Source organism: Herpailurus yagouaroundi, unplaced genomic scaffold (genome assembly GCF_014898765.1).
Source record: "Herpailurus yagouaroundi ecotype Mexico unplaced genomic scaffold, PumYag 139, whole genome shotgun sequence".
Lineage (NCBI taxonomy): Eukaryota > Metazoa > Chordata > Mammalia > Carnivora > Felidae > Herpailurus > Herpailurus yagouaroundi.
The window spans coordinates 31529086-31553956 of record NW_024412394.1 but is presented as its reverse complement, the minus strand read 5'-3'; the positions used below and the strand labels follow the sequence as shown (position 1 = coordinate 31553956).

The following is a 24871-nucleotide window of genomic DNA, read 5'->3' as shown; positions in this document are numbered from 1 at the left end:
ATAATACATATAGACATAGAAGCAAAATGAGATAGAAGAGTATGTCCCAAACCAAAGAATAAGGCACATCTACTTAAAACAAAAACTTTAATGAAATGGAGATAAGCAATTTACCTGATAAAGAATTCAGTAATGGTCCAAAAGATGCTTACTGATTTGGGGAGAAGAATGGATGAACACAGCAAGAACTTTAACAGAACTACAGAAAATATAAGAAGGTATCAAATAGAAGTTATAACTGAAATGAAAAATACACTAGAGGGGTTCAGTAGCAGAAGGGATAAACAGAAGCATGAATCAGTGAGCTTGTTGTACTATATTTACATTATTTTTGCAACTTTACCTTTGAACCATACATGTTATCTATTCTGTGAATAGTATTATACAGATGTAAATTTATATAACTGTTAATGTGAAGTAAGAGAATTATGGGACAGTATAATCATGATTCACTCCCATGTACCATGTTCTTCAGTGACTATAATCCTTTACAACTGCTTACTCTGCAGTTGCTCTTTTTTTTTTTTTTTTTAATTTTATAAAGAGAGAGCACATACGAGTGGGGAGAAGGACAGAGAAAGAGAGAGGGAGAATCTTAAGCAGCCTCCACGCTCAGCATAGAGCCCAGCATGGGGCTTGATCCCACAACCATGAACTTGGTCATGACCTGAACTGACATCAAAGTCAGACGCTCAACTGATTGAGCCACTCAGGTGCCCTGGCAGTTGCTTTAAAGGATCTTTCCCCCCTCAAAATTGTGTATAATTGTGTGTAAAATAGTGGTACTAAAAACACATTTTAATTTTGTTTCTTTTAGGCCTATGGCATGTCTGCATTACCTTTAAATCTGATAAAAGGCACTAGAAGTGCTGCTTATGAACGTTTAGAAAACACTGAAGACATTGAAGAAGTGGAGCAACACATTCAAACGATTAAATCAAAAGTAAGTTGGTATTTTATTGTAATTGGGAAGCATAAAAGTACATTGTCTTTGTGCTATTTTCTGATATGACTCAGACATTGGCAATTCCATATTTTTGACATTGTTTGAATTTTTTTGCAACATATCCTTAAGAAACTATGTCCTTAGTTTTAAAATTTGTCTTCTGTGAAATGCAAAACATTGACAATTTGAGAATTTCTATCAGTGTTCAAACAACTAAAAAACAAAAATTCTTCTCAGGTATGAACAGGACCTTGCTTATCCCACATATACTGATTACATGTGTAACATCAGATTTTACTGTATCATTTATGTTCAAGTTTTACGTACTAGTGGAATAAGCTAAAAGTTACATGTAACCACTTGCCAATTAAATGTACTTCTAAAAACACAATGAAGTTTTTCTTTCTCTATTACCTTCAAGGAGCAGATAAATATTATCTATAGAGCATAGTAAAAAATGGAAAGTTTTCTGAATTATTCTACTAAACTAGCATAATCCTGATATAGAAACCAGATGGTAATTGCACACAAAAAGGGATATATATATATGTACTGATCTCTCTTATGAACATAGAAGCAAATGTTATAAAGAAAATATTAGCAATTCAAACCTATGCTATAATAGAATATGTTGTAATTATCAGATTAGGTTTATCATAGAAATGCAAAGTCTGACACATTAGAAAAATCTATTAGAATAGTTTAATATGTTGATAAAGAATGAGAAATATTAGCATCTTAATAGATGCTAAAGAATATTTAGTAAAAGTCAATTTGTAGTTATGATTTAAAAAGAAGCCTTACCCACTTGTTGGATGAGTACTGGGTGTTGGATGGAAGCCAATTTGACAATAAATTATATTTATAAACAAACAAAAAAGAAGCCTTACCAAATTAGAAGAAAAGAAAGTACTTAGGAAAGGAAGCCTGTAACAAGCCTCATACTTAATGATGAATGAAACATTCCCATTCAGGACAGTGCAGTCAGTATCACTGTTGCTCGTTAGCATTTTCGTGGAGGTGCTAGTCAGGTAAGAAAGATTGCAGGTATAAACATTGGAATGAGAGAGTGAAAACAAGGGAAATATCCTTTATTATTTGCAGATATCATCTACCAAGAAAATCTGACAGAATCAAAGAGTCAGGGTTAGGGTTAATTAACCCTGATTGTTTATTAATTAACCTTAATTAGGGCACCTGGGTGGCTCGGTCGGTTAAGCGCCCAACTTCACTCAGGTCATGATCTCACAGTTTGTGGGTTCAAGCCCTGTGTCAGGCTCTGTGCTGACAGCTTGGAGCCTGTTTTGGATTCTGTGTCTCCCTATCTCTGCCCCTCACCCACTCATGTTTTGTCTCTATTTCTCTCAAAAATAAACATTACAAAAAATTAAAAAAAATTAACCTCAATTAATTATTAATCAAATTAATAGGACTAATAAGAGTTCATCAAAGTGCCTGGATACAAACATGCAGAAATCATGAACCACTTGGAGGATGTAATAGGAAATGATCTCATTCACAATAGCTGTAAACCGTAAAATAATAAGAAATGTCAGAATTTTCCTGGTAGAAATTATAAAATTTATTGAAATACATAATAGAAGACTGAAATAAATGGAGAACTTCCTCAGTTCCTGATTGGAAAAATTCATTATTGTAGAGGTGACAGTTGTTCATAACTTTAGGTAGAAATTCAGTGCAATCATAGAAGACAAAAAATGAAATTTTCATAGACCCCCCTACCATAGAGTAAAACAATCCTGAATTCAAATCAAATACAAAACTTAAAAAACATTAGGAGAAATTGAAAGTAAAGTTTTTTCTTCGTGTATAGAAGACCTTTCTAAACGAGGCACACAAAAATCCCAAATGCTGATTGAGACATTGGTGAGTTTTACATTTTTATGTTCTAAAATTTATGTACCCAAAAAGTACCACCAAAAAGGAATTTAAAGAACCAGCAAAAAAAGTGTGAGGAAATAATCTGCAGTATAGGTTATGTATAAAGAACATCTTCCAGTCAGTAAGAAAAAAGGACAAGCGTTACATAGAAATATTGAACAAAAGACCCAAATAGCATTTACTGAAGGAAAAACTATCCAGTGGAAGTTATAAAATGATGCTTCAGCTCTTTAGTAGTAAGTAGGTTGACCAAGTATCCTAGTTCACCTAGGACCTGAGAGATTTTCCAGAACATGGAACTTGCAGTACAGAGACCAGGATGGTTGGTCACCTTCATAATCAGAGATGTGCTAATTAGAAGTACTCCTTATATATATTTATTTTTTTATCTTTTAGAAATCTTTAACATTTTCACCTCTGTCAGGTATTAATGAGATTTGGGGCATAGATACACTGTTTGTGGGAATGTACAGTCTACAGCTTTTAAAGAAAATTATGTGATATGACATGTACATATACAAACAAACACACCTGTTAGTAAAGTTTAATCCAGCAGCTGATGTTTAAGAATGTATCCTACTTCATTATATAAGGATGTTCATGCACACTGTTAATGCACACCCTCCCCTTCCAAAAGAAAACAGTCTTAAGTGTTCAAAAATATTTATTAAGGTACCATGGTATAATGTGGTGTGCAGTGATGAAAAAGAATGAGGTAGATTATCAAATCAGTCTCTCAGTTCAAATTCTAGCTCTCCTTATCATGCATATTATATCTGTGAGCCTTATTTTCCTCATCTAGTAAATGGGTATACTAGTACTACCAACTTCAAAATTTTGTTCTGAAGATTTAAGGAGAGTAAACATAAGGGAACAGATAAGTTTTAGGCACAAGAAATGTGCTCAAGAAATGTTAGCTATTACGTATAACAAAAACCATATGTATGTTAGCATATATGAATGCGTATAAATCCATAGAAAATGTGTGTAAGGATACTGATTTACTTAATGTTGATAACAATAGGAAAGGGCAGTAGTACTTGATGACAGTGTGAAGGGAAGCTTTCTTTCACATTTTACTTTTTTTTGAACAAAGGCTATGTGTTCATATACTTTTTATGTATATTTTTCCCAGATGAGATAATTAGTTGCCAAGTTTCTTTAAATATATACTTTTTAACGTTTATTCACTTTTTGAGAGACAGAGACAGAATGTGAGCAGAGCAGGGGCAGAGAGAGAGGGAGACACAGAATCCGAAGCAGGCTCCAGGCCCTGAGCTCTCAGTACAGAACCCGACGTGGGGCTCGAACTCACAAACCAGGAGATCATGACCTGAGCCACCCAGGCATCCCGCTGAGTTTCTATCCTGGTGTTTGTTTCTATAACCAATATTCTTTTTTTTTTTTTTTTTTTTTTTTTTTTTTTTTTTTAAATTTTTTTTTCCAACGTTTATTTATTTTTGAGACAGAGAGAGACAGAGCATGAACGGGCGAGGGGCAGAGAGAGAGGGAGACACAGAATCGGAAACAGGCTCCAGGCTCTGAGCCATCAGCCCAGAGCCCGACGCGGGGCTCGAACTCGCGGACCGCGAGATCGTGACCTGGCTGAAGTCGGACGCTTAACCGACTGCGCCACCCAGGCGCCCCTAACCAATATTCTTCTTATATTTATTGGTTTGGTCAATAGGCAAAGCAGAATGGACTTCTGTCTTTTACTCCACTGAAATATTCACCAAATAGGCAGATAACTTGGATTTATTTTCAGTGGACCCTTAAATCAGTTTACTAATTTTTTTTTTTTTTTTTTTTCTGAAATAGTGAAAACCAGCTGTTAAATAAAACTACTTTATTGCTGGTATCCTTTGGATAATAGAATGGCAGTTTTGAGAAAAGCTGAATGTTTAAGGTACAAAGTACCAAACCTTTCTCATAGCATACACTTGAAGTATTATTGCCTGGATCTGTCTTCTAGAAGGGAGTGTTTGTTTTACTCCTTTGTCCTTCTGAAAATACCTTTCTCCCAGGTTCCTTTTATTGAGGATACAATTTGATAGTACATATGGTATTTGACTTAAAGGAGTGAAGATAATTAAATATAGCCTCAGGTATGTCAACTATGGTCCCTGTTTGGGTAGCACCAGCATCTCCTGGGACTTTGGTAGAAATGCAAATTTTAGGCCCCACCCAAGACCAACTAAATTTTATTCATAGGGTCTAGAAATCTGTGTTTAACAAACTTTTCAGGTAATTATGCATGATAAAGTTTGAGAAGCAATATGGTAAGGTATGGAAGAGGATGGCTCGGTCTAGAAGAGCATGGCAGTGCCATTATGTAAAGAGATCTTTATAACTGTGTAAATTTCTTTATTAAAGGATATTTGAGTGTTGTCTTCATTATTTTGATGATTTCAGATGAGCCTGCACTGGGATACGCTAGAGAGCAATTTTGTTGTCTGTGTCTTAAGAACCTACTTAAACCTAAGTAGGGATATTAACATTTTAATATCTGATGTCTTTATATTTTAAAAATGTAGTTCCATGTAAATATGTTTCTTGTTGCTTCCAATACACCTTCCAATACACCTTTTTGTATATTCAGCAGTTGTCATATTACTGTAGTTTATTATTGTACCTAATTGAAGACACTTAGGGCCAGGAGAATTCAAGTGGGAAAGTGTTATCTTCGAGACCATGGAAAAGGTACTGCTCAGGTTACAGTAAGCATCACATAAACATAGATCAATGGGAGTTTTCCGTCAGTAGGTTGGCCGAAGAAAACATGATTCATTTTGCAAAAGTACTTGGAGAATAAGAAAGTGCAAGTTCTCAGCAGTTCTAAAAACCTCTGCATAGCACATACTAGTATTGCATCTCTCTGCTGATATTTGAAACCTGCGCTGCCCAAAGGGAGAGAAGGGGTAGGACCAAACATATTAAGGAATAGAAGGAGGAGCTTGGAGGTTAGGGAGAGTAATTGAGCAAATTGAATAAAGTACCATATAAAAAAGGTATTTTTAAAGATATTTATGTCTCTCCACATAACTTGACCATGTATTTGGAAAATAGGGATCAAGAAGTTCAGTATTAAATGTATATACATCTGCATTTTGATATTGACCTTGGTTCAGAGATGTGTGTTGTCACCTAGTTGTTGTCTGTATTTTTCAGTTTGTAAATTTGCCTGAGGAATATCCAACCTAAAAAAAGCTTTTGTTGCATGATTTTCTAAATTTGATGGATACTTTACTAAGACCTTAATGGTAAAAAACTTTTATTTTGGTCTGTTATTTGTAGAGCAAGGATGGTCGACCTTTGCCATCAAGGGATAAACGCGCCTTAAAACAATTTGAAGAAAGGTTACGAACACTTAGGAAAAGAGAGAGGCACTTAGAATTCATTGAAAACAGCTGGTGGACAAAATTTTGTGGTGCTCTGCGTCCCCTGAAGGTAAATGGAGTTTTCAAAAATTATGTTGTCACTCTTCAGTTTAGATAGACCTCTCAGAGAGAATGACTTCTCTTTGTAAGGCATTATAGCATGATACTTATGAGCATGAATTTTGAAGTTAAACTGGTTTTGAATCATAGCTCTGTCATTTGGTAGTTTGGGCAAGTTACACACCTCTCTGAACTTCATTTACTCATGTGTAAAACAAGTATTGTAACAGAGGTGTTGGGAAATTTAAATTAAAATATAGGTAAGTAATGTGTGCTGCCAGCACATTTTTGAAAATTTGTACTTTTTTTTAATGCTTGCTTATTTTTGAGAGACAGCATGAGTGGGGGAGGGGCAAAGAGTGAGGGAGAGAAAGAGAATCTCAAGCAGACTCTGTGCTGTCAGCCCAGAGTCTTGACACTGGGCTTGATCTCATAAACTGTGAAATCATGATTTGAGCCAAAATAAAGAATCAGACCCTCAACTAACTGAGCCACCCACATGCTGCACAAGTTTGTACTTTTCTATAAATAGGAAAACTGGGACCCACTTTAGAACTCAGATACCATAACTGAAATTAATAGAATTTGCTTCCTTGTTAGGTGGTATGTTTCTGAAAGTATATAAAAAGGTATTATTCAGGGCAGAAAACCATTAATTTCTTTCTTTCTTTCTTTTCTTTTTTGAAACGATCATTTGCTAGCCTTGATTTCTTCAGATTGGATAGTGGTACCTACACTTAAGGACCTAGATTGAACTAAGGGCATAATAATACAACTCTGAGTCTAAAAAGTGTCTAGAACTGCTGGCAATAGACTTCTTTATTGTCCATTCTGTATCTGGCATTTCAAACACCTGAACTTTGTATAGAACAGTATGCAGGTTGTAATTTACAAAGTGCAGCGAATAGACTGGTATAAAGAATGTTAGGCAAGATGAGGCTCTAAAGTGGGTTTTACCTAAGTTTAAAAAAAAATGTTTTAGAGAGCCCCATGAAAGGATTAGTTAGGTTGAGTTCTGCTTTATCTTTCTCTTATAATTAGAAAGGAAATAAGGAAATGCACTGGCTGCTCATCTTAAAAATCTCCTTTTTGGAAGAGTTCTTCAAAATTACATCATAATCAGATCTATTGTGTATTACTTTTTTTTTTTTTAATGTTTATTTATTTTTGAGAGACAGAGCGTGAGCAGGGGAGGGGCAAAGAAGGGGAGACACAGAACCTGAAGCAGGTTCCAGGCTCTGAGCTGTTGCACAGAGCCTGATGCGGGAGGGACTCAAACTCGCAAACCATAAAATCATGACCTGAGCCGGAGTTGGACACTTAACCGACTGAGCCACCCAGGCACCCCTATTGTGTATTTTTAAACCTTCTGTTAGAATCAATTTTGTTAAAGACTCACCACTCTTTTTTTGCAAGGTGATTGTCTTAGTAATACCAAAGGTATGCTAAAACCCTCCTCAACCTTATCTTCTTTTTTTTTTCTCCTCAACCTTATCTTAATTCTAAATTTTTTATATGGCTTCTTTATAAATATTTATAACCTGGTCTCTAACATTAGCTGCCTTGATTTAAACATGCTCTGTCCTATTTCACTGAACCTAGTTTAGAGGGATTTTTAAATCAACTTTATTAAATGTGCAGATTGATTTTGCCAACTATGTAGATATAGAAGACCCACATCACTTCAAAAACTACTCCATGACTTCCCGTCTCCCACTGAACTCAGACCCCAGACGACCGTTGATGTCCTTTTGTCATTATGGTTTAGTTTTATGTGTTGTATTATTTCATATAAATGGAATAGAGTGTAGTATAATCCTTTTTCTGGCTTCTTTGGTGCAACAAAATGTTTTCGAGATTTGTCTATGTTGCATTTTTTTTTTTTTTTCAGTAGTTCATTCTGTTTTATTGCTGGGTAGTATCCTGATTGGTGTCTATGTTACAGTTGGTTTATCCACTCACCCTTTAGTGGAGATTTGAGTTATTCCCAGTTGGAGATTATTATGAATAATGCTGATGTAAACGTCTGTTGTAGATGTGTTTTCATTTCATTCATTTTTCTTGGGTAAATAACTAAGAGTAGAATTTCTGGGTCTAATGTTTAATGTATGTTTAACTTTCTAAGAAAGTACCAAAGTATTTTCCAAACTGGTTGTACCATTTTTTATTCCCACAGCAATGTGAGATTTCAGATTGCTTCATATCCTTGTCAGCTCTTATATTGTAACTGTTTGTAATAGTTATTCTGATGGCTGTATAATAATATTTTATTGTGGTTTTGATTTGCATTTCCTTGGTGACTAATGATATTTAGCACTTTTTGTATTTTTATTGGCCATTTGTGTATTTTCTCTAAGAGTTTTTTTAAGTGTATTTGTTTATTTTGAGAGAGAGAGAGACAGTGTGCGTGTGGGGGAGGGGGAGACAGAGATCTGCAAGCAGACTCTGTGCTGACAGCCTGGAGCCCAACAAGGGGCTTGAACTCATGAACTGGGAGATCATGACCTGAGCCAAAACTGAGAGTCAGCTGCGTAGCCGACTGAGCCACCCAGGCACCCCTGTATATTTGCTCTAAAATGCCTGTTTAAATCTTTTGCCCATTTTTAAATTTAAGTTTTTGTTTGATGAGTGAGCTACGAATTCTTTATGTGTCCTGGATTAAATACTTTGTCAAATATATGTATTGTGAATGTTGTCTCTTTTTATGGCTTGCCTTTATGTTTTCTTAACACTGTCATTCAAAGAGATGTTCCTTAAGTTTTTATAGCAATCATTTTCTGATATGTTTTCTTCTGGAAATTTTACAGTTTAACTCATATTTTAGGTTTGTCATCATTTTTAAGTTAATTTTATGGGATGGTATAACTTAAGGGCTTCTTCTCCATGTGGAGATGCAGTTGTTTCAGCAACATTTTCTTGTCAAGACTGTTCTTTGCTCATTGGCCTTCCTTGGTACCTTTTGCCAAATCAATTGATCATGTGCATATGTGGGTCTATTTCTGGACTTTTTCTTTTGCTCCATTGATTTATATGTCCTTATACTAAAACTTGATTATTGGTGTTATATAATCAGTTGCAAAATCAAGTAGTCTAGATTCTTCAGTTTTGTTTTTCTTTTCAATATTGTTTTAGCTATGCGAGATCTTTCACATTTCAATATAAATTTTAGAATATTACAAAACGCCCACTGGGATTTCTAGTGGGATTACTTTGAATCTGTAGGCAAATTTGGGGACACTTGATACTGTAAACTGAACCAGATGAGAGTTCATCCATCTGATGCACAGCAAGCAAGTAAAAACTTGATACCAGCCTATTGCAAGAAAGGCTGTTTATTGGTGTGGCACCACCCAGGATAACAGGGAGCTAATGCTTCACAGTCCTGAACTCTCCCAGTGGCTTACAAGTGAGGGTGTTTTTTTGTTTTGTTTTTTAACTCTAGAGCACAAGAGTGCAAGTGTGAGCAGGGGAGGGGCAGAGGGTGAGAGAAAGAGAGAGAGAGAGAGAGAGAGAGAGAAGGAAAGAGACAGAGTGAGACAAAGAGAGAACTTTAAGTAGGCTCCACTCAGCATGGAGTCCAACTTGGGGCTTGATCCCATGACCCTGAGATCATAACCTGAGCTGAAATCAAGATTCAGATGCTCAGCTGACTGAACCACCCAGGGGCCCTGAAAAACGAGGGTTTTTAAAGGCAACTTTTGGTGCAAAGGCCCTCCTGAGAAGGTGGACCCCACTGATTGGAGGCCCAGAAGGTCATGTTAGCAGGTGCTCTGGTGTTGCTTTGTCTGGTCTCCTGGAAGTCTTTTCCATTTCAGGAGACTTGGAATCTGAAAAATGCTTTTACTCTTTATGTTAGAGATTTCATTAGGTACATTTGGTGATTATATCTTTGTTTATAAGCTAGTGGAGTTGCATTTCTGCAGGTTCCCTGGCCAGTCCAGCCTTGCCTGGGGATGATACAACCTTTAGTGCTCATTCTTTCATCTGAGCTGACAAGATGGATGCTGGCTTATATTTTAATACTGAACCTGCCAATTCATGGACGTGATAGCTTTCCATTTATTTATGATATCTTAAATTTCTCTTTGCAACATTTTGTAGTGGTCAGTGTAGAGGTTTTGAAAATATTTTGATAAATTTACCTATATCTTTATATTTCTGTTCCCCCAAAATTTGTATGTTGAAATCCTCATCTCCAATGTGATGGTATTTGGAGGTGGGGGCTTTGGGAGCTGATTAAGTCATGAGGGTTGAGACCTTATGAATGGGATTAATGCCCTAATAAAAGAGACCCCAGAGGGCTCTCTCACCCCCTCCTCCATGTGAGAAGACAGAAGATTTTATGATTTTGTTTACCTTCAATCCTGAATTATTGGCTTCTCTTAGTATGTAGAAATTTGTTTTTGTGCATTGACCTTATATCATGCAACCTGGCTAAATTTTTACTTCTAGTAGCTTTATTATAGTTTCCTAAGGAATTTTTATGTACATGAACATGTTAGATGCTTAAAGACAGTTTTATTTATTCCTTTCCAGTGTAAGAGTCCCAATTGCTTTTTTTTTTCTTCCCATTATTGCACTGGCCCAAACCTCCTGTACAATCAATTTACCACTTATTCTTTTTGTTATATGACTGTATTATTCTTGAAATATGGATCTAAATTCTTACCTTTCTTTCATTTTCTGGGCCTAGGTTAAGAATAAGAGGAATAATTAGGAACAGTGAGGAATGAAAATAGGCATGCCTGAAGGAAAACTCTGGGGATACAAACTTAAATTGTTATAAAATTGAGGGTTTAACATGATTGTGATGGGATAAACACTGCTTTTTTTTACTCAAATGAAATATAAAAATTATCATCACTTCTGTGTTTGTGCATAGTTGATATAGTTCATAAAGTGGAAGATACATGCTCTTAGTGCTTCTTAAATATTAGCATCTAAGTAGTCCTAGTGGAAGAAGGTAGAGACAGGTCCACTCATCCCTCTGCACTGCTCCCTACCTGCCAGAGGTGACTTACAATCCATGAGACTCTCCTGATAGAAAATTCCTTTGAAGTTATGTTCTATCTCAAACTTTTGTGCTAATATTGCCTTTTAATCTGTATTCTGATCCATGTTTCTTTTATTAGAAAATGTATTGGAGGGGCGCCTGAGTGGCTCAGTCGGTTAAGCGTCCGACTTTGGCCCGGGTCATGATCTCATGTCCGTGAGTTCAAGCCCCGTCTGTGCTGACAGTGCAGAGCCTGGAGCCTGTTTCAGATTCTGTGTCTCCCTCTCTCTCTCTGACCCTCCCGCATTCATGCTCTGTCTCTGTCTCAAAAATAAATAAACGTTAAAAAAAAAAAATTAAAAAAAAAAGAAAATGTATTGGATTTAAATTTTCGCAAATGGAAAAATTCAGTTCTACGATTCTGTTTTTTTATGACAAAATATTATAATTTTTTTTCATAAGAGTAAATCCTCATGAGAAACCTAATGATCTTGTGGTTTCACATTGCTCTGCATTCTTAGGGTATGCATACCTCATTTCAGAGGCATGGACTTTGCTGTTGCATACACTTGGTTTTGAGTCCTTGCTCTGATCCTAACCAGCTGTCCAAACTCTGTTCCTTCACCTTTCTAAACCTTAACTTTTCTCACCTTAACTTAACTCACTAATGGAGTTATATACTTACCTTATTTTTGTTGTGAGAATTAAAAGAAATAATGTATGTAGCGTTAATGCCTTTTGATGTCAACAGCTCAGGAGATTGCAGCTGCTATTGTTATAGGTTTATATTTAAAATTTTTCAACTTCTTAAATGCTGCCATAGAACTCAAGGGAAAATACCCGTTTTATGTTGTAGACATTTATAAAACTAAGCATCTAATTAGAATAAATTAATGGCTTCTTAAAACAACTTTCAGAAATAATACTGAACACATTTCTAAGAATACAGTCTGATGTTTGTTAACTACCTGACAGCATACTTCAAGCTTGTATAGCTAATTGGCCTGGGTAACCTATGGATTCATTAGGTTTTAAATCCAACTTTTGGTTTTACTATATATATATACCTTATATTATATACATACCTCTTGTATTTACATAGAAAGTTATAAATAGAGACTTTTTAAAAATTGTGGTAAAATGTATATAAAATTTACCATTTTAACCATTTGTAAGTGTGCGTTCCGTGATACTAAGCATGGAACATTCGCAACATTATGTAACAATCACCATTATTCATTTCCAGAACTTTTTTTCATCTCAGAAACACCATACCCATTAAACAAGAATAACTCCCCATTCCACACCCACCCCCAGCCCATATCCCCTGATGACCTCTGTCCTGCTGTCTCTGCCTGTTCTAGGTACATCATATAAGTGGAATTATTACTGTGTTCATTTGTGTATGGCTTATTTCAAATTGCATAATATCTTCAAGATTTATCCATGTTGTAGATGTATCAAAATTTTATTTCTTTTTAAGACTGAATAACACTCCGTTGTGTATGTAATCTACATTTTGCTTATCTATCTGGTGGTGCACATTTGGGTTGTTTCCACCTTTTGGCTATTGTGAATAACATTACTGCGGTAATTGGTGTTCAAGTATCTGTTTGAGTCTCTGCTTTCAGTTATTTTGAGTATATACTTAGAAATGGAATTACTGGATGACATTTCCGTTTTGTGTTTAGTTTTTTGAGGAACCTACAAACTTTTTTTTCACAGCGACTGTACCATTTTATATTTCCACCAGAAATGCACAAGGGTTCTAATTTCTTTCCATCTTTGCAAACACTTATTTTCTGTTGTTTTGATAATAACCAACCGTATGGTTTTGGAGTGATACATTGTGGTGGCTTTGATTTGCATTTCCCTAATAATTAGTGATCTTGAACATCTTTTCATTTCATTATGGCTATTTGTGTATTGTTTTCTTTGGAGAAATGTTCACTCAAGTGTTCACTCAAGTCTTTTGTCTGTTTTTAAATTGTTTATGTTTTATTGTTGTCAACTTGTAAGGGATTTTTTTTTTTTTAGTAGTCTGAATATTAATCCCTTATTAGATATAGGATTTGGAAATACTATCTCCCAACCTTGGTTTGTCTTTTCACTATCTTGATAGTGTCCTTGATACACTAAAGTTTTTAATTTTGATGAAGTCCAATTTATTTAATATTTGTTGCTGTTGTGGCCTGTGCTTCTGTGTCATATCCAAAAAATAATTGCCAAGTCCAGTGCCATGAAGATGTTTCCCCCTTTTTATCCCTAGAAGTTTAATAGTTTCAGCTCTTAAGTTTAAGTCTTTTTAACTATATTGAGTTAACTTTTTTATATGATTAAGGTTAAGGGTCCAATTTCATTCTTTTGCATTTGGATGCCCTTGACCCAGCACTATTTGTTGAAAAGACTGACCTTTTGGTCTTGACACCATCGTCAAAAATCGATGGATCATATATGGGAGAGTTCATTTCTGGGGTCTATTACATTGGTTATATATCTGTCTTTATGACAGTACAAAGCTATTTTGATTATTGTAGCTTTGTAGTAAGTTTTGAAATCAGGAAATGCGAGTCTTGTAACTTTTTCTTTTGTAAGATTGTTTTGACTATTTGGGGTTTTTTGAAATTTCATAAGAGTTTTAGAATGGGTTTTTCTGTTTCTGCAAAAAAAACCCAGAAAATAAACAAAAAAAAATTGTAATTTTGATAGAGATTGCATTGATTTTGTAGATCACTTTTAGTAGTATTGTTATTTTAATAATACTAAGTCTTGAAGTCCATGAACATGGCATGTCTTTACATTTATTTATGTCTACTTGAATTTCTTTGAGCAGTGTTTTGTAGTTTTCAGTGGATAAGTCTTTTGTCTCATTGTTTAAGTTTATTCCTAAGCATTTTATTATTTTTGTTTTATTCTGTTTATTTGAATCAGACACATAATAAAGAACTATTAAAATTTACATTTCTACTTGTCCCACTAATCTCCTAACCCCCAACACATACACAAACACAACTAAAATTCATAAGGTAAACAATGAAAAATAGTTTTATCATACATAGACAGTGCTTAGTTGTTTTGAAGTTGTGTGGGAATATTTTAATTTTTTTAACTAATATTTTTGTCATCCCAGGAGCCTCTAGAATTTACTACAACTATGTTTAAAGATGTAGCAGATTTCCTTTCTAAGAATAATATTTAAAGCATGTATGTTTTTATTGTTTGTTTTAGGTCATACTATTTAGGTATGTCTAAAGAAAAAGACTGGCACTTTTTAACTTTAAAGGAGGCTTTTACTGGATGTATAAATGTGCATTTCAAATTTTACTTGATTACTATTTGAGAGAGATTTTTGGGGGGGTTTTAATGTAGATGCTTCTTAGAGTAATAGTAATTGTATATTAGAGTTTCTGGAACCTACAGTATCTTTTGTAGATTCCCAGTAACTTTATGGTATGGATATTGTAGTTCATATAAAGAATAAACCCACTTGTAAGTGACCTAATCCATCTTTACATTGGTATAATAATGAAACTCCAGTGCATAGAAAAGCTTGGAGCAGGTCTTAAAAAATCAATGACTGATCTTTTTTTTGTGTTTGTGTTTAAGAAGACTTGCTTAACATATATGGTTGATTCATTAACATTGAACTGTAGATGTAAGATCAACATCAGTATTACTTCTGTCTGAATAAAGCTTACCTAACACAAGTATATCCTCAGTAATCATAGCCTTCTTAAGTCTTAGGAACACTAGAGAGCACTTCAGCACTATGCTGGGGGCTCTTTGAAAGAGCAAAATTACCAACACAAAAGCACAAAACAAACAATGTAATGCTAACTAGACCACTTACTGGATACTTGTTTACAGTATGAGAGCTGAAACAAGAAAGGGTGTACCCTTGTTCAACCTTAGCTGGGAATTTGCACATCAGGTGGCTTAGATTTTTCATTACCCTGCACATATCCCAGAAGACCACGTAAGTGCCCTAAGTATTGATTTTAAGGTTATAAATAAATTTTAGTGGGTAGATGCATTTGCAAATACAGAATCTGCAAATGAGAATCAACTGTACCTCTAAGTAAAAACAAAAAGAAATTTCCCAATCTAGCAAGTCTTCCCTCCAGCGCTTATTGCAAAACTTTGTGTTTAAACAAAGATAGTCTGGGGAAAAGTGCATGGGAGAAAAGGGGAAATTTAGAGGTGGACCTAAGATTGATCTGAAAGCCCCTAAAAGTTAAATGAAATAAGCTGGTCACAAAAAGATAAATACTGTGTAATTCCACTTATATGAGGTATCCAGAGTAGTCACATTCATGAAAACAGAAAGTAGAATGGTGGCCTCCAGGGGTTGGAAAGAAAGAGATATGGGGAGTTGTTGTTTAATGGGTACAGAGTTTCAGTTTTGCCAGATACAAACAATTCTTGGAGATTGGTTATACATTGTGAATGTATTTAATGCTACTAAATTGTGCACTTAAAAGGTTATGATGATACATTTTATGTTATGTATCTTTTACCATTATTTAAAAAACAAAAACAAAAAACCAGAAATGGCCAAGAACCAGAGAGACATGAAGAGTTGGACTGTGGGAAAAATGAGAGGAAAACAGAGATGAAAACAAAATTACAGGGTGTCCAAAGGAAAATAGACTCAAAATTTGGTAAGCAGCATTGAAGAAAGGTAGGAGAAACAACCAAGAGAAAGAAACAAGAAGTAAAAAGAATCAAAAAGTGTTGAAATGGAAGAGAAGGAAAAACTACATGTGTTTAATTGGAGAAGGAGAAGCTTAATTGGTCCATGCAGAAGCAAAACAAAAGAAATTAGTGGAACTAATATTTAAAGTTGTAATTCCAAAAAATGACCTAAAAATAGACATGAAACCTACACATTGAAATAGCCACTTTGTACCTGGGAAAATTTATGTGCATTTTCCTAGTAACACTGACTTCAGAATTAAAGAAGAGTCCTTAAGATTTCCAAGTTGAAAAAAAAAAAAATCCACTGATTTACAAGGTCAACATAGTTAGACTTATTATCAGATTTTTTAAAAAAACATAAAGCAAGCAAGAATGGGGCGGGGAGACATTAAAAAAGGCCTAAATGAACAGTCCAAAGTCAGAAGTTTATATTTGGCCAAACTATCTTTTAGAAAAGCGATTTTTAAGCATTTAAGGACTTAGGGAATTCTGTACCCACGGGCTCTTGAGAAATCCACTAATTACCAAGCTCTAACCAACCAAGAGATAAGGTGGAAAACATCAGCAAAAGAAGTAATGGTGAATATTTAATATTGCAGATCTATGAAGAAAAGATGTGGGCAAGGGTGAGAATATGTGTAAACATAGGTTCTGATGAGACAAATCATGCAATTAAGAGAGAGAAGTAGAATTTCTTATAGATTACTGTATGGGTAGTAGGTGGGAGTTGGATACATAAAAACTAATCAACTTTATATTAAAGGGCTAAGTATGAAAACAGGGGCTAAGAGCATTTGAAAAATTAAAATGCACTGAAACAAAAGTATAAAGCTACTTGACAAAAAGGACTTAAAAATGGAAGAGTGAAGAACATATTAACAAAGAAACACGAGAAATATAAAATACACGCAAGTCTCAGATAATAATATATGTTGAGATTAATGTTCCAGGCATATCAATAAAAATGAGTGGACCTAACTCACTATTAAAAGAAAAATTTTAATTTTCCTCACAAAGCGAGGTATAACCTAAAACAGATTGACAAAGGCTAAAAATGTATATTAAAAGATATACTAGGCAAATGGAAATGATAAGAAAACGTGTAGCGATCTTGATACTGGACAAAGTAGAATTTCAAGCTGAAAAACATTAAGTCCGACAGAGAAGGATACTTTTTGTGATAGAATCCTTTTCTCCTCCCTCAGTGATTTCCATGCCCTAATCTGTGGAACCCTTTATAGTAGCCACATGAAGTGGCAGAAGGGACTTTGCAAATGCAATTATGGTTACAGACTTTTAGGAGGTTATCCTGGATTATCTGTGTGGGCCCAGTCTAATAACATGAGCCCTTAAAAGCAGAGAACTTTTTTGGCCTGAGTCAGAGAGATGTATGTGGTATAAAGGGTAAGTCAGGGATAGTGAAAATGTGATAAAGGCTTGGCTTGCCATTACTAATTTGAAGATGGAGAGGGCAGTATGGAAAGGAATGCAAGCAGTTTAAGGAGCTGAGAGGCTGATAGCCATCAAAGACTACAACCCTGTATTGAGCCCTACAACCTCAAGGATCTGAATTCTATCAACACTCTGAAAGAGCATGAAGGGATTCTTCCCCAGAGCCTCCCGGAGGGAATACAGCCCTGCTGACAACTTGGTAGTTTGGCTTTGTGCCACCTTAAGCAAAGAACCATCTGAGCTGTGCTGTGCCCAGACTTCTGACCCACAGAATAAGAAGTAGATGTTTTAAGCCACTACATTTGTAGTAGTTTGTCACTGTAGCAATAGAAAACTAATATACTTATTAGGAAAATTTGTAAGTTATGATGAAGATGAAATAGTTACATACCAAAGAACACAGCAACCACCTTTATGAAGCAAGAAGTATGAGATATTCAAGGAGATGTAGATTGAAATATGTTAATAGTAGGAGAATAACATAGCACCATACTCAGGGTAAGACATTTCAGGTGCACAAAATTGAGTAAGAATATAGAAGACCTAAGTCAATAAGGTATATCATAACTTTGGGACTATAAATCCCAATATAGAGTCTATACTTTCCAAGTGCACATGGAACATTCACTAAAATTGATCATATATTATGTCATGAAGAAACTGCAATAAATTCTACAGAGTAGATATATTACAAACACCTCTTCCCTGATTGCAATGCAGCATTAAAACTAGAAATTATAATAAAATCAATAAAGTAGGACACTTTTCACTTGGAAATTAACCTTGTATTCAGCAACTCTTGGGTGAAAGGAAAGGAGAAATAAAAACAAACTTCAAAATTCTTAAAATTAATGATGGAAATATCATATTAGAACCTATGAGATACATGTAAAACGGTGATCATGAAATAAGGATCAGGAAATTCAAAGCCTTAAACACATTTATCAATAAAAAAGAAAGGATAAAAATGTACTCTAAATTCCAAGCATGCAAGGCTAGCAAAGGAGCAAAGTAAACCAACAGAAAGCACAAGGAAAAAAGTAAACATAAAATCAGAAAATAATGAGAGAGGAAAACTAGATCAATAATTTCTATGTGTATGTTTCAACTAATAGATAAAACACTAACTTGAAAGGAAACCGGGCTGATTGGAGAAATGGTTGATGCTGAGGCTGGTGCTTGGAAAGTATATAAGCCCACACCTGCTTATGTCAGACAGAGAAGAAGTGCAGAAGTATAGCTAGAGTATGATAAGGGAATGTGCTTGAAGAGGCTCTTGCTTCCTAAACCTGGGACCATTTAAGTATCAAAATATATGAGTATAATGATGGAAATAAGTAAATGGAGAAAGGAAAGCTCTACCCTACAGTGGCATTCTAATAAATGTAGAATAAATGTCAGAATTAGAAAATCAGTATTTGGCAAACATCACATACAGTACTGTTTCTTGCAAGAGAAATAAATGAATACTAAAATTAGAAGGTGAAAATTTGGGGATAACAGGATATTTGCATAATCTCACTATTTCTACACAAGACTTACTAATTATAAAGGGGACAGTAGTAATTGTACAGTGAAGAGACATGACTTAAACCACCTTAACCATGTGATCCAAGTTAAGCTCATCAGTAATGGGGTAATAGATACGATTGTGCCTCTGTCATTTCTGCCAAAAATACATGAACTGAATATAAATAATTGTAAAGAAATAGGTAACCCACATTGAAGGACAACACAAATAACTGTCCTGGACTCTTCAAAATATAAAGGTCATGAAGGTAAAAGTGATTTAGGAACTGTTCCAGATTAAAGGGTACTAAACAGATAAAAGCAAAGTATAATGCTGAATTGCATTTTGGACCAGAAAAAAAACAACACAACTTTGTTCTCTAAAGGACTTAAGTGGAACAATTAAGATTTGAATTAAGTCTATAGATTATATAATAGTGTTATATCAATATTAATTTCTTGATTTTGATAATTGAAGTGTGATTATGTGAAAGAATTTGCTTTTGGAGGATAGGTATTAAAGTATTTTTCTGCAGCTTATTCTCAAAAACAGTCCAGCCACCTAGAGAATGATAAAGCAAGGTGTAAATGTTAACATTTGGACAATTTAGTTGGAAGGTATACCAAAATTCTTTGTGCAGTTTTTGCAGTTTTCTCATATATCTGAAATTATGGCAAAATAAGGCTTTAAAATCTTAACTTCTACTAGACCTCCCCTACTTCCCCCTCCCCCCCACCCTGATTTTGGCATTATCCTTTCCACTCTCATTTTTAATGTCAATCTTTATGAAAGTCTCTTCTATAAGAATAGTATAGAACAATGACCAAATACCATTAGCTAGTACTACCCTAACAAATCACTATGAGATTCTTTGTAATTTAAAATACAATAATTTGTAGCCCGAGCTGAATATTATTGATCTTCTAACTTTTTAAAAAACTTTATGTACAACACTTGCAACATGTAAAGAAACTTAATTCTTTTCCTAGAACTATAACTTACAATGTCCTATCAAGATTTGATAATGAAAATTATGTATTAACCTTCTACCTCTGAGGAAAGTCTTGAAGACTAATTGATTTGCTACTTAGAGTTAGGGGACCTGGGACCCATGGCCATTAGCTATGTAATACTGGACACATAATGTCAGATGGGCTTCTAGAGAGAGGAATGTTCAGTTTGGGTTAAATTAAAATCCAGTTCTCCATTCCAGAATTATCTTTTCAAACGCTTGTTAACCTGGGTTGAAGTGGTATCTTTTTATTGTAGTCATCTGATATTCTAAATGACTTTTCTAAGGCACAGTTTCTCAATTGTAACGTAAGAATTACTTGGGACTCTTTTTAAAATACAAATTCAGATCCAGTCCACCTTTGGTAAGTCCCAAGGGTGTGTAAGCTCCAGCAAGTTCCAGCAAGCTCCCAGTTGACACTGATGGTCCATGACCACTCTTTGGTTAACAAGATTCTAAGTAGTTATAAAGGGACAGCATGCTTCTGTTTCCTATCCTCATTGTTATTAAAGAGTAAGAAAACTAGAAAAAGGCAAAAAAGGAAGCAGTACATGGTATTTTATTTAAGGTAACAAAAATAATAAGATACAATAGAAATTATTTTTATCTTACATTTGTAACTATTATTTGAGTCTCTAGGTGTGGTAACTTTCTACTTTTTTGGGTTATATTTCTGTATACACAAAAGCTATTTTATGGATATAGGAAATTCACCTATGAAATTTGATAAGAGGTATGTCCTAAAAAAAAAAACTGATCCTAAATTATTTCTTTCTATACTCTTTGGAGGTTTTGTTTCACATTGTCAGACAGTATTAAATTCTAGGATAAGAGATTTATGGTAGGCTAATTAGCATCTCAAAACACAAATGATTTTAAGACAGTGATTGAAAGTTTATTTTTGCTAAAGTGATAGCTTATTCATGCTGCTTTCTAAGACCATTCAGGGTTCAATTTAAATCAGACTTTATCAGTCTCAGCACAGTTGACATTTGGGGTCCAATAATTCTTTGTTGGGGAGGGTGACTATTGTCCTGTGCATTTTAGGGTATTTAGCAGCATTCTTACCTGCTTGCTGTAACACCCCTGCCCAACTCAAATCATGACAGACTTTCTGTAAACATTGTCAAATGTCCTTTTGAAGGGGGGTAGAATATATCCAATTTAGAACCACTGATTTAAATGAAAGAAAACACAGGGTTTTAAAGTTAGTAAAAGGGAAAGGGAATAGATTTGGGGGAATGGTATGCTATTAATGAGATAGAGGAACATAAATTTTCTTTGTAGGTAATGGAAAATTATCTGGACAGTTGATCCATCATTGCTTTAGATAACATCACACATCAAGTTAGTAACATTGATAGTATTTTTACTCTGAAAAAAGTAATGTCTTACTTGGTATTCTTTGTAGATTATAACGTTTCACCTCTTTAATGTGGTTTAATGAACGTTACATGATTCATATCTGATTAATACACAGGAAAAACTTGGTTTCTGTTCTATATATTTATGTCTCTAAAACAACATTGTTTTAAGAGGTCAATTTTTCCCAACTTGACCTATAAATTTAATGCAATTACAATAAAAATCCCAAGTTATTTTGTGGATATTCACAAATTGATTATAAATCATATGTGGGAGGGGGAAAAAAGACCCAGAATAGCCACAACAATACCTAAGAACAAAGTCAGAGGACTGACGCCACCCAACCTCAAGACTTACTCTAATGCTACAGTAATCAAGACAGCATGGTATTGGTGGAAGAGGAGACACATAGACCAGTGCGACAGAATAGAGAGCCCTGAAATAGACCCATAATGAGGTTAACTGATCTTTGACAAAGGAGAAAAGACAACTCATTGGAGAAAGGATACTCTTATCAACAAATAGTGCTGAAAGAATTTGACATCTACACAAAAAAAGTGAATATAGACATAGACTTTAGACCTTTCACAAAACTTAGTGAATTATAGACCCGTTGTATTAAAAAACAAAACAAAACAAAACAAAAAAAAACTATAAACCTTCTAGAAAGTAACAGAGAAAATCTAGGTGACCTGAGGTATGGTAGTAAGTTTTTAAATACATCACCAAAGCGTGATCCATGAAAGAAATAAATGGATAACTTGTACTTTATTAAAATTAAAAAGTACTGCTCTGTGAAGGACACTGTTAAGGAAGTAAAAGGACAGGTCACAGTGGTGCTTGGGTGGCTCAGTCGGTTAAGCATCTGACTCAGCTCAGGTCTTGATCTCAGGGTTGTGAGTTCAAGTCCTGTGTGGGCTCTGTGCTGCATGTGAAGCCTACTAAAAAAAAAAAAAAAAAGTCACATGATCTCAGGGTTCCATGAATTCAAGTCCCCCATCAGGCTCTGCACTGCCTGCACCAAGCCTGCTTGGGATTCTCCCTGTCCCTCTCTCTCTGCCCCTACCCTGTTTGCGCTCTCTCTATCTCTCTCTCTCTCAAAATAAATAAACTTAAAAACTTAAAAAATAGGCTTCAATCCAAAATACATAAAATACTCTTAAAACTCAACTATAAGAAACTACTAGGTTTATTGTTTTCCTACTGTCTTCTAGTCTTCATGGTTTCTGATAGGAAATGAGTTGTTAATCTTGCTGAGAATCTGCTTTACACGAGTCTCTTCCTTCTTGTTGCTTTCAAGATCTCTTTGATTTGCCCTCCCCTCCATTTATGCATGTCTAGGTGTGGATGTCTTTGAATTTATTCCTCTTAGACTTTGTTGAGTTTCTTGGATGCGTAGGTTATTTTTCATCAAATTTAGATTGTTTTTGCCTATTATTTCTTGAAGTTTTCTTTCTGCCCCTTTCCCTCCTCTTTTTGTGGGAATCCTATTGAGCTTATATTGCTATGTTTCAAGGTGTCACATGTGTCTGAGTCTCTGTTCACTTTATTTCATTATTTTTTCATTCTGTTCCTCAGACTTGGTCATCTCGGTTGCTTTAAATTTGATGATATTTTCTTCTTTCCTGCCCAAATCTGCTGTTTAACCCTTGTAATGAAATTTTCTTATCAGTGTCAACTCCAGAATTTCAATTCACTTCTTTTTTTATAATTTCTCTTCCTTGATAGTCTTTAGTGAGGCATTGTTTTCATTATTAGTTTTAGTTCTTAAGTCATGGTTTCCACTTAGTTCAAGTACTAATTTAAGTTCTCATTTAAATGTATATTGTTTTCTAGGTTTTTATAAAATTTATCTTTTTACATTTATAATTTATTCTATTAAGTAGCTATGATTAAACAGTTGAACTCTGGGTCATATATCCCAACAGATTGGGAAAATAGTCAAGGATTTTTTTCCTTTTTTTTTTTCTTCCCCAAAATCTACATCACGGAAAGGGAATTTTAACTTTTGCTATTTCTGTATCATGTTCTTTTACTACTACTTGGTATCTGGTAGTTATACTCCCTCATTCTACAAGCTATTTCTTATTAACAGTCTATTAGGAAGTAATAGGTTTCACTTTTTGATCCTCAGTGTAATCATATTGTCCTCACCTAGGTATCAAATAAAGGTGCTCAAATCTAGTAGAAATAGACTGTGTAAGCTCCTTTATAGCTTCTACTAATGAACTTTTGTTACTATAAAGGAGTCACTTCGAACCTCTTTAGCAGTGAGACCTTTTTTAAATAAATGAATTCTTATGTGAAATTCCAGGTACATGCATTGTTTTCTATTTCAAGTGATGACTATAGCCTTTTTGGTCTTCTCTTGCCAACTTTCTTTCCCAATGAGTTCCAAAGGCACTCTCTCAGAACTGAAGAATTCCCAGGAACACAGCTTAAAATTTATTCCAAAACTCATCTTTATATGTGGGGTAGGATGCTGTTTTACTTCATTTATCCTGTTAGAATTCTAAAATGTACTTCAGTTATGTGAAGTAAGGTGGAAAACACCATCACATTCATTATATTATCCATCTATTCCTATCAATTCCAGTCAAAAGAGAAGGTAAAAACACCGAACTCTGCTTAATTGGAATCTTTTTTTGTTCTGACTTCGTGGACTCTTCAGCCTACTTGTTGCTGGAACTTAGGGAAGATGTCAGGGAAAAAAAGAACCTACATTATTACTGACATAGATTTCAGGCGTTTTTATTCTTTTTTTTAAATAAATTTTTTTTTAACGTTTATTTTATTTTTGAGACAGAGACAGAGCGTGAACAGGGGAGGGGCAGAGAGAGAGGGAGACACAGAATCTGAAACAGGCTCCAGGCTCTGAGCTGTCAGCACAGAGCCTGACGCGGGGCTCAAACTCACAGACCGTGAGATCATGACCTGAGCCAAAGTCAGACGCTTAACCGACCGAGCCACCCAGGCGCCCCTCAAACGTTTTTATTCTTTTTAAAATTTTTTTTTTCAACGTTTATTTATTTTTGGGACAGAGACAGACAGAGCATGAACGGGGGAGGGGCAGAGAGAGAGGGAGACACAGAATCGGAAACAGGCTCCAGGCTCTGAGCCATCAGCCCAGAGCCTGACGCGGGGCTCGAACTCACGGACCGCGAGATCGTGACCTGGCTGAAGTCGGACGCTTAACCGACTGCGCCACCCAGGCGCCCCCAAACGTTTTTATTCTTAAGAGACCCAGTTCCAAAAATTTTTTGCTTGTTTTCTACCATCTCTAATTTAAGGTTCATACAGTAAGGAAACGTATTCTACTAATTACAATGCTTAATACATTTCTTCACCAGAAATATTAACATGACAATGTCTTCAGTGCTGTTCTGGGCCATAGTTAGTTAGTTAGTTACCACACAACATGTAAGCAAAAACTGTGAATTTGTGTGTGTGTGTGTGTGTGTGTGTGTGTGTGTGTGTGTGTGTATGTCTGAATAAAAAATCTGTGGGGAAAATGTTCCAAGTTCCCTTTTTGGCAAAAGGTTTATATAACCTGATG

At 35.0% G+C, this 24871-nt stretch overlaps 1 protein-coding gene across 2 annotated transcripts in view; it reads left to right on the top strand.

The window, feature by feature from the left end:
- The window catches only part of LMBRD1 (LMBR1 domain containing 1), a 113549-nt gene that overhangs the window by 55411 nt on the left and 33267 nt on the right, over positions 1 to 24871 (top strand). For both annotated transcript variants that reach the window (XM_040473871.1, XM_040473870.1), the window contains exons 8-9: positions 818 to 943; positions 6143 to 6295. In XM_040473871.1, the coding sequence (XP_040329805.1) occupies positions 818 to 943; positions 6143 to 6295 (279 nt within the window). The remainder of the gene's footprint in view (positions 1 to 817; positions 944 to 6142; positions 6296 to 24871) is intronic.